This window comes from Rhipicephalus microplus, chromosome 4 (assembly GCF_043290135.1).
Source record: "Rhipicephalus microplus isolate Deutch F79 chromosome 4, USDA_Rmic, whole genome shotgun sequence".
NCBI lineage: Eukaryota > Metazoa > Arthropoda > Arachnida > Ixodida > Ixodidae > Rhipicephalus > Rhipicephalus microplus.
The window spans coordinates 28,615,809-28,629,051 of NC_134703.1; the positions used below are offsets into that span (position 1 = coordinate 28,615,809).

The 13,243-nt window shown below is 45.6% G+C and overlaps 1 protein-coding gene across 5 annotated transcripts in view; it reads left to right on the forward strand.

Moving 5' to 3' along the window:
• LOC119171797 (uncharacterized) overlaps positions 1-13,243 on the forward strand; it is a 179,350-nt gene that overhangs the window by 127,993 nt on the left and 38,114 nt on the right. For all 5 annotated transcript variants that reach the window (XM_075892399.1, XM_037422638.2, XM_037422639.2 and 2 more), the window contains exons 5-8: positions 4,911-5,084; positions 5,921-6,008; positions 8,081-8,189; positions 11,794-11,858. In XM_075892399.1, coding sequence (XP_075748514.1) covers positions 4,911-5,084; positions 5,921-6,008; positions 8,081-8,189; positions 11,794-11,858 — 436 coding nt within the window. The remainder of the gene's footprint in view (positions 1-4,910; positions 5,085-5,920; positions 6,009-8,080; positions 8,190-11,793; positions 11,859-13,243) is intronic.

Sequence of the window (13,243 nt, forward strand, 5' to 3'; positions counted from 1 at the left end):
TTAGACGCGTTCCCTCAAGAAACGCATGCAATGTATCGTGCGCGCGCACAGTGATAAAAAAAAAACGGGCCAGTCGTTTCCAAACAAATAAAATAGAACATTTGGCATAACAAACATCATGGCTGACAAGCGCCGTAGCGTCGGCAGAGAGAATGTCAAACCAGAATGAAAAATGACTGCAAAAACAGCGAGATGCGTGCGCTTCTCGCTGTGCAAAGCCTTCTATGAGCCGCGCGCATCCACTTTTCGCTATACTTAACGCGTGAGGCGGATTAACGCACGGAGCGAGTAGCGGCTATACTCTGTGGCAACTTTCCGTGGCAATGCGGGGAAGGCTACGGAACCAAAGTGGGCGTGTGCCACCGCAGCACAATAAAGGGTGCGTTCCAATACTCACCGTAGACAGCTAAATAGACAGCCAAATGGACGGCAGCCATCTCAAGTCCCATTCCAATTCTCACGTAGCCGGCATTTTATAGACAGCTCCGAGAAGACCGCATCGTATACACAAATACGATGCAGGCTACTTTGTTGTCTGAACAAGATGGCGGCTCAGCGAATAGCTGAGATAGATCAAATCTCGCCGGAATGATCGTTTGCACACAAGCAGACGCTTTCCTAGACGCTCAATGTGAGTAACGTTTATTTTTTATTTCGACATAAAATAAGCCAGAAATTAAAACTGTTACGTTTGTTTATTTTAGCTTTTTCTTCTCGACGCGAGGTGGCGCATCGTCGCGTAAAAGCCGTCCAGAAGTGTTCCAATTCTCGGACAGCATGGGCTCGGTGTTGTCTTCTAAGCAGTCTGCGTAGACTGTCTACGTGCTGTCTAAGAATCGAAACACAGCCATAGTCCCACAAATGCGTCTATATTATCCGCGCGAAAATAATAATAATAGTAAACATTACTATATTTTCTACAGGATGCTGTTTATAAAGAGACGATGAACGAACCAAGGAGATGTATGTAATTATTTGTCTTGCTTTATGGAAGTGTGATTTCGCGTTTTGGACGTCTGAAAACGTCGCACATTTCAGTTGCAACTTGTAGTCAAAATGGTGAGTTCGCCTTTGGTGAGAGCGAGTCGCCCTCCAGCTATTCCTACGACTCGCCGAAAAGCAGGTGTCGAAGTGGACGATTGGGCCAGTTTGTGATACATGATCTAAGTATATACTACGCGGTCGAAAACACGGACGGGAAAAAGACAAGGACATGCGCAGACTATCAACTGAAGTCTACGCTTGTCCTTGCTTTGTTTTTTCCCCGTCCGCGTTTTCAACCGCGCAGTATACTGAGAGCTGGTGTCGAATTTCACTCACAAATGGCTGTGCGAGCAGACGCAGCTAGTTCTATGCTGCGATATTATTCGAACACGGCCGTCATTCGAAAAGCTAGTCTAGCCGGACTATTTCGCGGAAGAGTACGTACATGTGCAGTAGCTCCGCCGCCGTAGCTTTCCCTTCATTGCCACAGAAAGTTGTTCCCGTGTATATAAAGCCTGAACAAGTCCCTCGCCAGATACGTTACAGTGCAGCCTAACTTACATGAATTATGTGAAAACCATGGCGGTTGGGACGCGTTTTGGGCGCACGCGAATGCTTTATCTATACTGATTAAATAAATGCACTTAGACCGAAGGAGCTGCAGCCGGCAGTGTGAATGACCACTTAATACACTTTTAATAGTTGCGCTCGGTTTTAACTTATATTAGCAGTTGATGCCATCGCCAGAACAGTAGCCAAAGTATCCAAGCAGCCAACGTCATTTTTTGGTCGCCGCGGCCTCTTAAAAGCAGCCAAAAGTAGCCAAATCTGACCACCCCGGTGCCTAAACGCGTCGGAAACGCGCTGCATTGACGTGGCCAGTTTGATGCCTGTACAAACGTGTACAATGCGTTGTGTAATACCGAAGTAAGCAGTAGTGCGAGCAATCTGCGTAATAGTAAGCCAATCAAAGAGTATGACTATGTATGGAGGAGTTCGAATCTGTCTGCGCACCACACACGGCAGAGGCCTTTTAATAAGCTAAGCGCAGCACCGTATCTGCAGAAAACTAAGGATGGGTTACTTATTCTTTTGCTTTGCATTGCGCAACACTTGCTTTTCAGCACACCCGTGCAAAAGTCTCTGGAAAAACCAAAAGAAAAAAAAGGGGGGGAGGGAGGAGGCGAGGTACGTGCGAGAATATGCATGCAGATGGTGCCTAACGAAATTTGCATTCTTTTTTTTTTTTCGTCCGTCTCCTAAAACTAGCGTCTTGGGCGGGTTTAACGTATCTCAGTACCTGGTTTTGACGCTGAACATTGCAAACTTCTGCCGGGCTACTACACCGCGAGCTGGGAAGAAAAAAAAAAAAAGAAGATTGCGCCGCTTTGCATATTTATAACGCTCTTTCACGGCTGCCAGCTTCCTTTCTCAATTTTTGGCGCTTTTTTAGTCTGCAGCGGCTTACAGAGTGCAGTGTCCTATATATAAACGGATCAAGAACTTCATTTTTCTGAGACAGGCAGATGGTGTACATCGCAATTATTTCCATAATAATGACTGCGGGTAGTGCAGAGTGGACGTTTTACTTTGTAAGCTTGGCAATAAGTCACTTTTTCCAACTTTTTTTTTTTAAATGTGCACTTTTGTTATTGTCAGTTTTCGAATCGACACCCGTGCTTCGACAGCTGCACCTTCTTTTTGTTGCTTCATGCTCAAGCTTTGCTTTGTCGCGTCAAAGCCTAGATGCTCAGTAATAACGATCCTAAATAAGCTGCTTGAAGCGAATCCTTGATAAGCTTTTTTACGTCGCTTTCGAAATATTTAAGCCGAATAGCATTTTTCACGCGTATTCATAGGTTCAATTAAGTCACAATCTCTGACGGCTTGTCAGGGCGTTCGTTATGGTTTCAGCAAATTTTAAGTGCAGGGTTGGCCCTGTCAACAATTTTCACAGCAGTTCTTTTTTTATTTTTTGTCTTGTCGCAAAATAGTCCAATGTAACAGATCTGTTTGTTCGTGTATTTTTACCGTGAAGAAAATTCTCTCGCATGTTTGTCGAGCATAAAACTGTTTTTCTTTCTCGGGTTGGCGCTTCATGAATTGTACCCTTGTGTCCAGGACAGGATCTGTTATGAGCATTAAGTTCAAATTATGTCCACCTTAACCCGTGTACAAACCAGAAGGTATGAGAGGATATCAGAGTACAATTCTGCTGCAGCAGACACAAGCAGCACTAAGGACACTAATAAATAACTTCGTGAAAGTGACAAGCTTGTTCCCGTCCAACGGACACACTCTTGCGCTTATATTTTCTGGGTTTTAAAATCAAACAATTCGGGTCGTCCACCCGAAGTGCATTCACAAACTTAGCAGAGGGTGATGTTCCGCTGATGCATTCACTTATATTGCCATTCGTGTACAGTTATCGAATCTGTGGCTAAACAAATAACCGACATTATATAATAAATATTACGTTTCAGCGCGTTGTCAGTATTAGGCACCGAAGTTTGTTTGTTTTGCCTTCAGAACAATGACCCCTACCCACTCTGAAGGATTGGCGAAGAATGGGTGTAGTAGCTGAAATTTTGAGTGATGGCAGCACTTACGTAGAATAGACCTACATTGTGGATGGGATTTCTCGCAAAAAAAAGAAGAAAACACGAACAAGAAGAAAAGACACGCTCTTTCTTCTTTGCCGTGCGTGTCTTTTTTTTTGCGCAAAATCCCACCCACAATTCAATGCCAACTTGCCCAACACTCGGTTCTTCCAAAATAGACCGAAATTGGCTTTTGGCCCACCTTAGTTCATAATTCACGCATCAAATTTGGTCATCATCAATATAATCATTTTCCATATAAGGTACAGTGTGGCGAATCCCTCTAGTGGGTATGAGTCAAGTTTTTTTTTATACGCGACAAAACAAACAAAGGCCTCTACCATGTTCTGCAAATCAACCAGGCCAAGATATTTTTGGCGACAAAACAAACAAAACAGATCGACCCGGTCCTGGCACTGCTGCGGCCATGTTATGCAGGTAAATCTCATGTGTCCTCCTAATGCTTTCTGTTGGGCATTAACTACCTGGATCAGTGCTTGTGCAGTACTCACGGATTGAAACAGGACAACTTAGGGCTAAGCAACGCAGTACATACTTTCGTCTATACGATCTTCAGTACTGCTCATATCGGCGTGATTCTCTGGTCTACACTCGAGCTTGTAGATAAGAGCCAACATCTTTAGAGACTAGATTCGTCGTTACACGACGTGGTTGTCTCGAGTGATTGCGAATATACCAGTCGTTACTCAGAAAAAAAAAGTTGGATGCCTAGTTTATATCCGTGAGTACTGTGTACACCCAACATTGTTTACAAAAAGCGTTACGACGCCAGATGGTGTACTTTTGAGGCTGTTGTGGAAGTGTCGCCTGTGGGGAATTAAGTCAAGTTTTATCGCACCCCTTCGAACCGCCTCCAACGGGCCGGTTGATCGAGTCCGAAAAAAAAAAATGAGCATTGGAATGGTTGCTAAAAGGAAAATGGAGTGATGATCTGCTTATTGTAATGACCTGCCTTTGGTCTCTGTCCTGGCGATGTGCAGCTGGGAAGTAAGCAGTTCTCGGAATGCAGTGTCGGAGATCTTCAGTTGCCACTACCGTTGAAAGCATGTGTGGAATAATGGGACAGGTCGATCTCTGAACTTGTGGAGCCCCCTTCGATAATCAGAGGTAGCCACCCTCCCTTCTTACATTTCCGTTCGCATGTCAATCCATCAGTTCGGATGAAAGGTAAGGACAAAAAAAAATTAATGTAGTGGCGAAGGTTAAAAACTGAGCACGTACTGGCATGTCGTTGCGAAGAGGTCGCAAGTTCGGCTCACTGTGTATAGAGGTTCGCCGCAGACCGCATCGCTGGTTTATGTGCAGAAACCGCACTCGGTGGACCAGCGCGCCCTGGACGACGTTGTGCTGGAAGCGGTGGTGGACGCGCTGTCTTACACCGTGGCCGACATCAGCTGCTCGGGACAGAAGGATTTCCCCAGCTTCAAACACCGAGCACCGATCTCCGAGATAATACAGAGCACGCACCTCAGTCAGGTGGTGAGTGCGCGCCTCCTCTTGACGTCATCGGTCCCTACACGTACTGTATATGGAGAAGCAGGGCACTTTCAATCAATCAATCAATCAATCAATCAATCAATCAATCAATCAATCAATCAATCAGTCAGTCAATCATTTTGATGTCATCAGTCCCTCCACGTATGAAGAAGCCGGGCACTTGAGTATTTTATTACGTTTCGCGAATGCCTTCGCTGGTCGTTTTTTTTGTGGTTGTTTTGATTCATTGAAAGAACTTCGCAGATCGAACGTTAGTTTGTGTGAAAACATTAAAACATTTGCCAACAGATAGGCAGCTACGTGGGCACGAGCCGACACTTTTGAAATTCATCTGATGAGGCGGAGATTCTTGCGACAATCTCTAGGCCAAGTCTTCAATGGTCTTGCATGTGTAGCGACGCGGCTGCCACCGCGCACCCCGCGGTCATAAAAACCTGCGGAGCAGCATTACAAGCAACGTGCTGATCTACTCTGTTTCTCTTTCGTCTCTTTCACTCTTGCCACTTCCGGTGCACTGCGTGCACCTGCTACATTTTCGACCCTACTTGTCATAATAAAGTAGACGTTGTTACTGAAAAGACGTGTCCGTCTCGTATACCTGGCTCTGCACATGCGTTAATACTTCTCTCACTTCACTGAGCCACCACACGCGGCGAACTAACACATTATAAAATATCCAGGAAACGCGGACCGTAGCTTAACCTAATAAATGGTTTAATATTCTTTACATGCTGTTCCCGACGAGTCGGCAATCAGTTGATGTGAACTCCGATCTTGCTGGTCTGCGTGTATGTAGTGTTCGATTTCTGTGCTTGCAGGACGCTTCGACGCCGTCCCACAAGGTCAAGCACGATCACCGACTCCTTGTGAAGGTCATAAAAGCTTCCAACTTAGGCGGAAACAAAGGTGCGTGTCAAATGGCTTCTATATATCTTGTTATCAGCCCCGCCGCGGTGGTCTAGTGGCTAAGGTACTCGGCTGCTGACCCGCAGGTCGCGGGTTCAAATCCCGGCTCCGGCGGCTGCATTTCCGATGGAGGTGGAAATGTTGTAGGCCCGTGTGCTCAGATTTGGGTGCACGTTAAAGAACCCCAGGTGGTCGAAATTTCCGGAGCCCTCCACTACGGCGTCTCTCATAATCATATGGTGGTTTTGGGACGTTAAACACCACATATCAATCAATCAAATAATATCTTGTTATCAGTAATGTGAATCGCATTCTTGAATAACTTTGTTCGATCCATGTACTAATGCTGCAGACCGTGCCATGCCGCTCTTCAGTGAAAATAAATAAATAAAATGAAATTCTTCCGAAATTTAGTGTAATCAAACACTGTGCTGAGGGGTTTCCTCTAGTAGAGCAATCAACTTTGACGCTGAGAGTCAAATTTGCACGCGAACAATCTACGCGTTGCAAGCACAAACATCGCACATTTCGGAGGTTAGCGGGAAGTTCGTGGGGCCGCCGCAAGATGGCACCGTATGTTCAAGAGGAGTTAAGAGAAAGGGGCGTAGATGCAGTCTAGTTAACGGTCTCGGTGTCTCGATGCGTCTTTCTAATGAGTAGCTGGCGTCTTACTTGTGCGCTAACGTACATCTCCTTATATATCATATCACTGAAAAAAAAAAAAAACGCTCTCGGTGGTGGAACATTTGTGCGTCGCCATGCATCGTTCAGCTTTTAAAAAATACCGTATTTTGTATACTGTTTTCTTCATTGAGTGATCATGACTGACTTTCTTCGATAGCGATATGCAAATAGAGCATGCACCCTGCTCTAATATGCAAATAGTGCCACCATATGCTTTACACACTTTTGGTCTTTCTATCTCATGCTGCGTGGTGAGATCATGATGTGTCTGACGTCTGTATATAAAATGACTTGATAATACATCAAGGAAGAAAGAAGGTTGTTGATAAAGATTCACATTTATCTATAGTAGCAGCGCGTCATCGATAATGCAAACATCGATAATGCAGAAGAAATTTGCGTTGCAGTTTTGTTTGCACTTGCTTGTGTTTTCTTGCTCACTGCTATTCTACTGAAGCTTCAACTCGCCCGTTTTGCCGTCTCGTTATCTGCCCCGCCGCGGTGGTCTAATGACTAAGGTACTCGGCTGCTGACCCGCAGGTCGCAGGATCGAATACCGGCTGCGGCGGCTGCATTTCCGATGGAGGCGGAAATGTTGTAGGCCCGTGTGCTCAGGCTTGGGTGCACGTTAAAGAACCCCAGGTGGTCGAAATTTCCGGAGCACTCCATCACGGCGTCTCTCAAAATAATATGGTGGTTTTCGGGACGTCAAACCCCACATATCAATCTTCAACAATCTCGTGATCTACATTTATTGACGCAATTTTTTTCCATCACGCACCACTGATTAAGGCATGGCAATGTAAGCATGATGAATATTGAGCTAGGAAAACATTCCGCGTTTTTGGCTAGAATTTATTTTTAAAAATTTTCATGAAATTTTTTGATATTTTTAAATTTTACGTGATTGTTGAATTTAAATTTTTTTTCAGTGACCCTGTGATGTAAGCGACTTCATGTTCATAGCAAATATTTTGAATAATGACAGTGAAATCTGAATTGTTCTTGACTTGTTATTTTGAATGCTGAATCGTTAATTAAGGGAATGCCAGTTCTCATTGTGAGCTGTCAAAATATTAGGAAACCTTATGAACATTGTACATTATTTATGTATGTACTCTCTGTTATGACCCTCTGTGAGGGTTGACAGTATTACCAAATAAATAAATAAATAAATAAATAAATAAATAAATAAATAAATAAATAAATAAATAAATAAATAAATAAATAAATAAATAAATAAATAAAAAGAAGAACGGGCAAAAGGTAAAACAGATAAGGGCATGACAGTAATGTTGCACTGGTGTAATGGTGGGGCTGTTCTAGTGCATAAAAGAGAGAGAGAGAGAGAGAGAGAGAATAACCTCCTCGTCATGTGTCGCCCCCAGGCTGCAAGGAAGTGTACTGCGTGGTGGAGGTTGACGAGCCCCCGCATCGCTGCACGACTACCGTTGCCAAGGAGACGACCAATCCTTTCTGGGACGAGCACTTTCTTTTGTGAGTTCCGCGCCGTTCAATCCCGCTTGCTCTGCATTTTGCATAGCTGCGCCTCTCGGGGCTCGCATCAAGGAACGGGCGTACGGGCTTGGTCCCTATACGCTTTTTTGAAGAAACACCGCTTATATTTCTTTTTTCAGTTGAGGAAGTACAGAAAAGGGAAGGAGTGTTTACGATTCCATGCTGCAGTGACATTAAAGAAAGAAGCTCGCATTCGGCCGCGCCAGTATTGATAACAGTGAAGCCAATTGACGCAAGTAGGATACCTTATCGCCTAATGCTAGATCAGTTTGCAAGGCAAAGCTCTTCGGTCTACTAGATTCACTGTTATCAGGTCTTGTGCTGCAGATTTCAAGCTTCATCCATTAAATTCAAGCTTGGCGTGCTTATACATAGTCAAGTCGGTAGCTTCGATGCGCCTCCTCCGCTTCTGTAGCTATGACGTCACACCAGCTGGCGTGGGGGCGAGGCCAGACTAAATAGTGCACTGCTGTGGTATGCGTCTTTTGGCGTCGGTGGTTGCTAGGCGATGGCGCGGTGGGGTTTCTGTGGGAAACAGCTGTTTTTTTTTATTGCGACAGCAATTATATGAACACTCGGCTAGTTGCCCCACCGCGGTGGTCTAGTGGCTAAGGTACTCGGCTGCTAACCCGCATGTCGCGGCATCGAATCCCGGCTGCGGCGGCTGTGCTCAGATTTAGGTGCACGTTAAAGAATCCCAGGTCGTAGAAATTTCCGGAGCCCTCCACCACGGCGTCTCTCACAATCATATGGTGGTTTTGGGACGTTCGATCCCACATATAAATCAATCACCCAGTCTCGGCTGGCTCTTGCCGCCGCCGCCGCTGTCATTCATGTCGTTTTTCCGGCCGGGCTTGGCTGCGCGCGCGCTTATCTCGCCAGCGAACAAGGGGAGGCGGGGGGGGGGGGGGGGGGGGGGCTTATCTCATTTTTGCTCGAATAGTCGGGGTGAGTGGGGCGGGGGGTTCCGCGCCCTGACCCTCGCTCTTCCAGTTTTCCGATGGAGGCGGAAATGTTGTAGGCCCGTGTGCTCAGATTTGGGTGCACGTTAAAGAACCCCAGGTGGTCTAAATTTCCGGAGCCCTCCACTACGGCGTCTCTCATAATCATATAGTGGTTTTGGGACGTTAAACCCCACATATCAATCAATCAATCAATCGCTCTTCCAGTTAGAGTGATGGTGTCACCCTAGGCGACAGATACCACCAGCGGCGGGTGTAATTCTTTGCTACCACATTTATCTCGGCAACGATCAGCGCGCGCCTTCTGCGCCCACAGCAGGCGGGAGCTTCTACGGGCAGTGCTTTCAAAATGAAGAAACGGTGCCAAAAGGCTACCTGGAGTGACCGTGTTCTCTTACAACAGCGCTTTGTAGAGTTACGTGAGATGGGATCTAAATGAGCTTACTGCCAGCCTCGCTTCGTAAAACAACGCCGTCACTACGTACGAGCCTTGTTGTGGTCATCTATCGTTGCCGCGCCGCAGGAAACTTGGTTACTCAGCATGCGCCTGCTCACTACAATTAACGTCGATCCTAAAAATTCTAGCCTTGCTGCGTAAAAGATTCGAATATTTTGCTATCGCATTCATTGCTTCGCCATTTTGGCGAAGCAATGACTGTGAATTTTTTTATTTGTGACTTTTTTTCGTGCTGAGAAGTCTCGCTGCTAAGGAAGAAAGTAACCGGAATTATCAAACGTTCTTTAATTTAAGCAAGCGTTCATAGAAGTTGCAACTTACGAATTGAAGCCCGCAAGCGGCAGGATCGCTTATCATTTTTTAAAGGTATTGCACCCATCTTTGTCTCTTTCTGTGTCTTTATTTCTTCATTGTTACGACTTCAAGAATTCAGCCCCAATTAGTTAGCTGTTCTACTATGATTTAGGAATGCTTCAAGCTTTTTGAAAAGCATGTCTAGGTATACCTCTCACTGCAGCAATTTGTGCTCAGGCCTTTGTCATAGTATTATTAAAAGTCACAAAGCTGAAAGCGTTCTCCAATTTGGAGTCGTCAATTTTTTTTTCAGGACTCCAATGTTATTAATACCCCTTATATGTACAAGAATGAAAATAAATTAAAGTCAAAGTTGCATTTTTAATCTTTGTACAGAAATCCTTGCGTATTATTGCCAGCCTGACCGACATGGATTTCAGAGTTACTTACTTTAATATTTTGTCCTCATTATTTTAACTAAATTATTAGAAAATTGCTAAGTCACTGGTTTCCTTTCGTGGGTTAATGTACTTCACTTTTCTGATTAAAAATTTTGTGAGGCTTGTGGTAGGCGCCATCAAACTCTGACTGCACGACGAGTTGGTGCGATAACTTCGGGGTGATGACGCTATTTTTTTTTTGTGCGTTTTCTCGTTTAGAAAACCTCTTATTGTGGCGAGAGTTGGGCGTTTTGGCTTTGGGAAATGGCAGTCTACGTATTTGAACGATTGAGTGAAATAACCTTAATCTGCCTACAAGAGACGTGAATAAACTCAATGTTAGCATGGCTAAGCCCACTCGTTGACAGCCAGCTTAAACGTGGATGTCCTCGCGTGGGCCCTCTGATGGGCGGCCAGGGTTTAAAAGGTGAGGTCCTGGGCCTTATTGACACCATTTATCACTGGCGAAACAGAGCTCGGAAATGCTTCAGCGTGTTTTCTTCACCATGTTAGATGGTGCGAAGAGTACGTGCGCCTTAAAGGTTGTCGCCTTTCTCGTTTTTTCGCCTCCTACCTGTACCACCTATTTGTGACTGACAAAGAGGGATCGCTGGAGTGCGCGCGCCTATATCCAGAGACGGCGTTTCATATAAATACGTCTTGTGCTTTCACCGCAAAATTTGTGTTGAAGTTGCACAGCGCTTGATGGCCAATTCGCTCGTGGCAGCGGCATGTTTGTGCAAGGATTGAGCTGCTAGCTAGAAGAGCCCAAGGAGGGACCTGTTGGCTGTGCATAGTGGATACATGCAGTGCGCTGCTCAAACATTATGAAATAACAACTGTGACTGGTGTAATCTGTGCTCGTCAGGTGTATTATACCTGCGCGGTCTTTTCGTGCGTCCTTCTTCGTGTTTAACCAGCTCACTGCAAGTGTTGAGGTGTGACAGCTGTTAGTTCGCGCTCGTCTTGTGTGTTCAATCTATGCGTCCTTAGTGCTTGAGCAGGCCGTCGCAAGTTTCGGACTAGTTGCCGTTATTCGTCTGATATTACATTTTGTTGCTATAGCATTGATTGCTTCGCCCTTCGGCGAAACTGTGATATTTTTTTTTGTCTTCATCCATGGTTGAAAGCTGTCCTTTGGACACTAATGAAGGAAGGGGTGGGGTTACGGCAATGAAACTTTGCTTTCCTCTCGCTCTCTAACGAGAAACCCTGCGCACTAGGTTGTTAACGTGACAGTGATGCGTGTTACGAGAAATCCTGATTGACCGTTGCTTGTTACGTAAGCCTATAGTAGTTCGGCACTTTTCATAAAATTGTTCTTTACGTGTATTCACGCTCAGTGGTGACAAGCTTCGTATACAAAATGACATTCTACTTGCGCGGTAAATGTCGAGGCTTTGATGACACGCATGTTTGAAATCTTCCAGCACCCTCGACCAGAATTCCTCTGAAGTCCTGTTCGAGATATACGACAAGAGCAAGCCCCAAGGCGGTACGTATACAACAAGGACAAACCTCTTACGCTTGTTTTTCCCCCTTTTCTGTCATTATCGCTTTCCGCAAGCGCGTCAACATAGGACGTACATGCCTCACATCCCATCATTGAACTAAGTAGGCTCCGGACCATTCACTTTCGTTTGTTAATTTGGGACATGCTTGATTAGAGTAGTACTTTTATTATATGCTTCAAGGCAACGTAAAAGATGTGTAGAGTCCGTTGCGCATCCGCCTGTGTCTACTGTGCAATTTGTATCGACACGACGTCTGAAGTTCGCTAATTGACTCGCTAGTCGCTTAATTTGCTCTGACTGTCATCTTATATATATGCTCAGTCGTGATCAACACGACGCCGCGTCAGAAAGGCAAGCGCTGACGGGCTGCAACGCGCACCTGTGGTCAGGCCTTGAAAGCCTGACCCCACATGCGCGTTGCAGAGCGTCAGCGCTTGTTGGATTTTGGTGTGGTGCTGTGTCCTAGAGAGAGAGGGGAGCGCAGCTTCGGGTAGCCGAGTGTCCTCTCTTTCTCTACAAGGAGAGGGCGCGGCGTAAAGAAGATACGCTGCAACGTACAGGTGTGGTCAGGTCATTCACGTGAGCAAAACAAAAAAATTGAAACGCGAATATCACGGGACCAGGCCCTAGTCGCTGGCAGGGTATAATGGCCTTTTGGGAAGACCGGAAATTGCGCCCCAACGGAAGAGGTTATAAAGCAGCTCGAAATGCCGTTCATTATAACCATCATCTAGAGGAAGTGGTCATGGATGAATCTGCAGTTGCTGCCCGACGAGAGCAACATGCGCCCATAAGATGTGATGCAACCGGCATTCTGGGAATCGCTCGTAACTAGAAAAGGGTGCCTTAGCCCTCCCTCCGTTGAAATTCGTATAGAGGGGGGTGTTTTACTGAGAGTAAATAATGAAAATAGGTGTTTTGCAATGCCCCCCCCCCCCCGAAAAAATCCTCACCACGAGTCTGTCGAGAATGCAGAATTAACGGGTAAAGAGGCCGTGGGCACAGCAGCAGTTTAACAGATAATTTAACTGCAGTTTAACAAATGGTTCTACTAGTACTTACCTTCACATTTTGAGAATGTGCTTGCTGAGCATACCCCACAACCTTTTTTGGGATTCATGCTTTTTGTACAAAGCTCTTGTTTTTTGCTACACAACCCTTGCCACAGGGCATATGAGGTTATCACCTTGATAACGTCTGATCATTATCATCATCATCAGCCTGACTACGTCCACTGCAGGACAAAGGCCTCTCCCATGTTCCGCCAGTTAACCCGGTCCTGTGCTTGCTGCTGCTAATTTATACTCGCAAACTTCTCAATCTCATCTGCCCACCTAACCTTCCTTTTCCCCCTAACCCGCTTTCC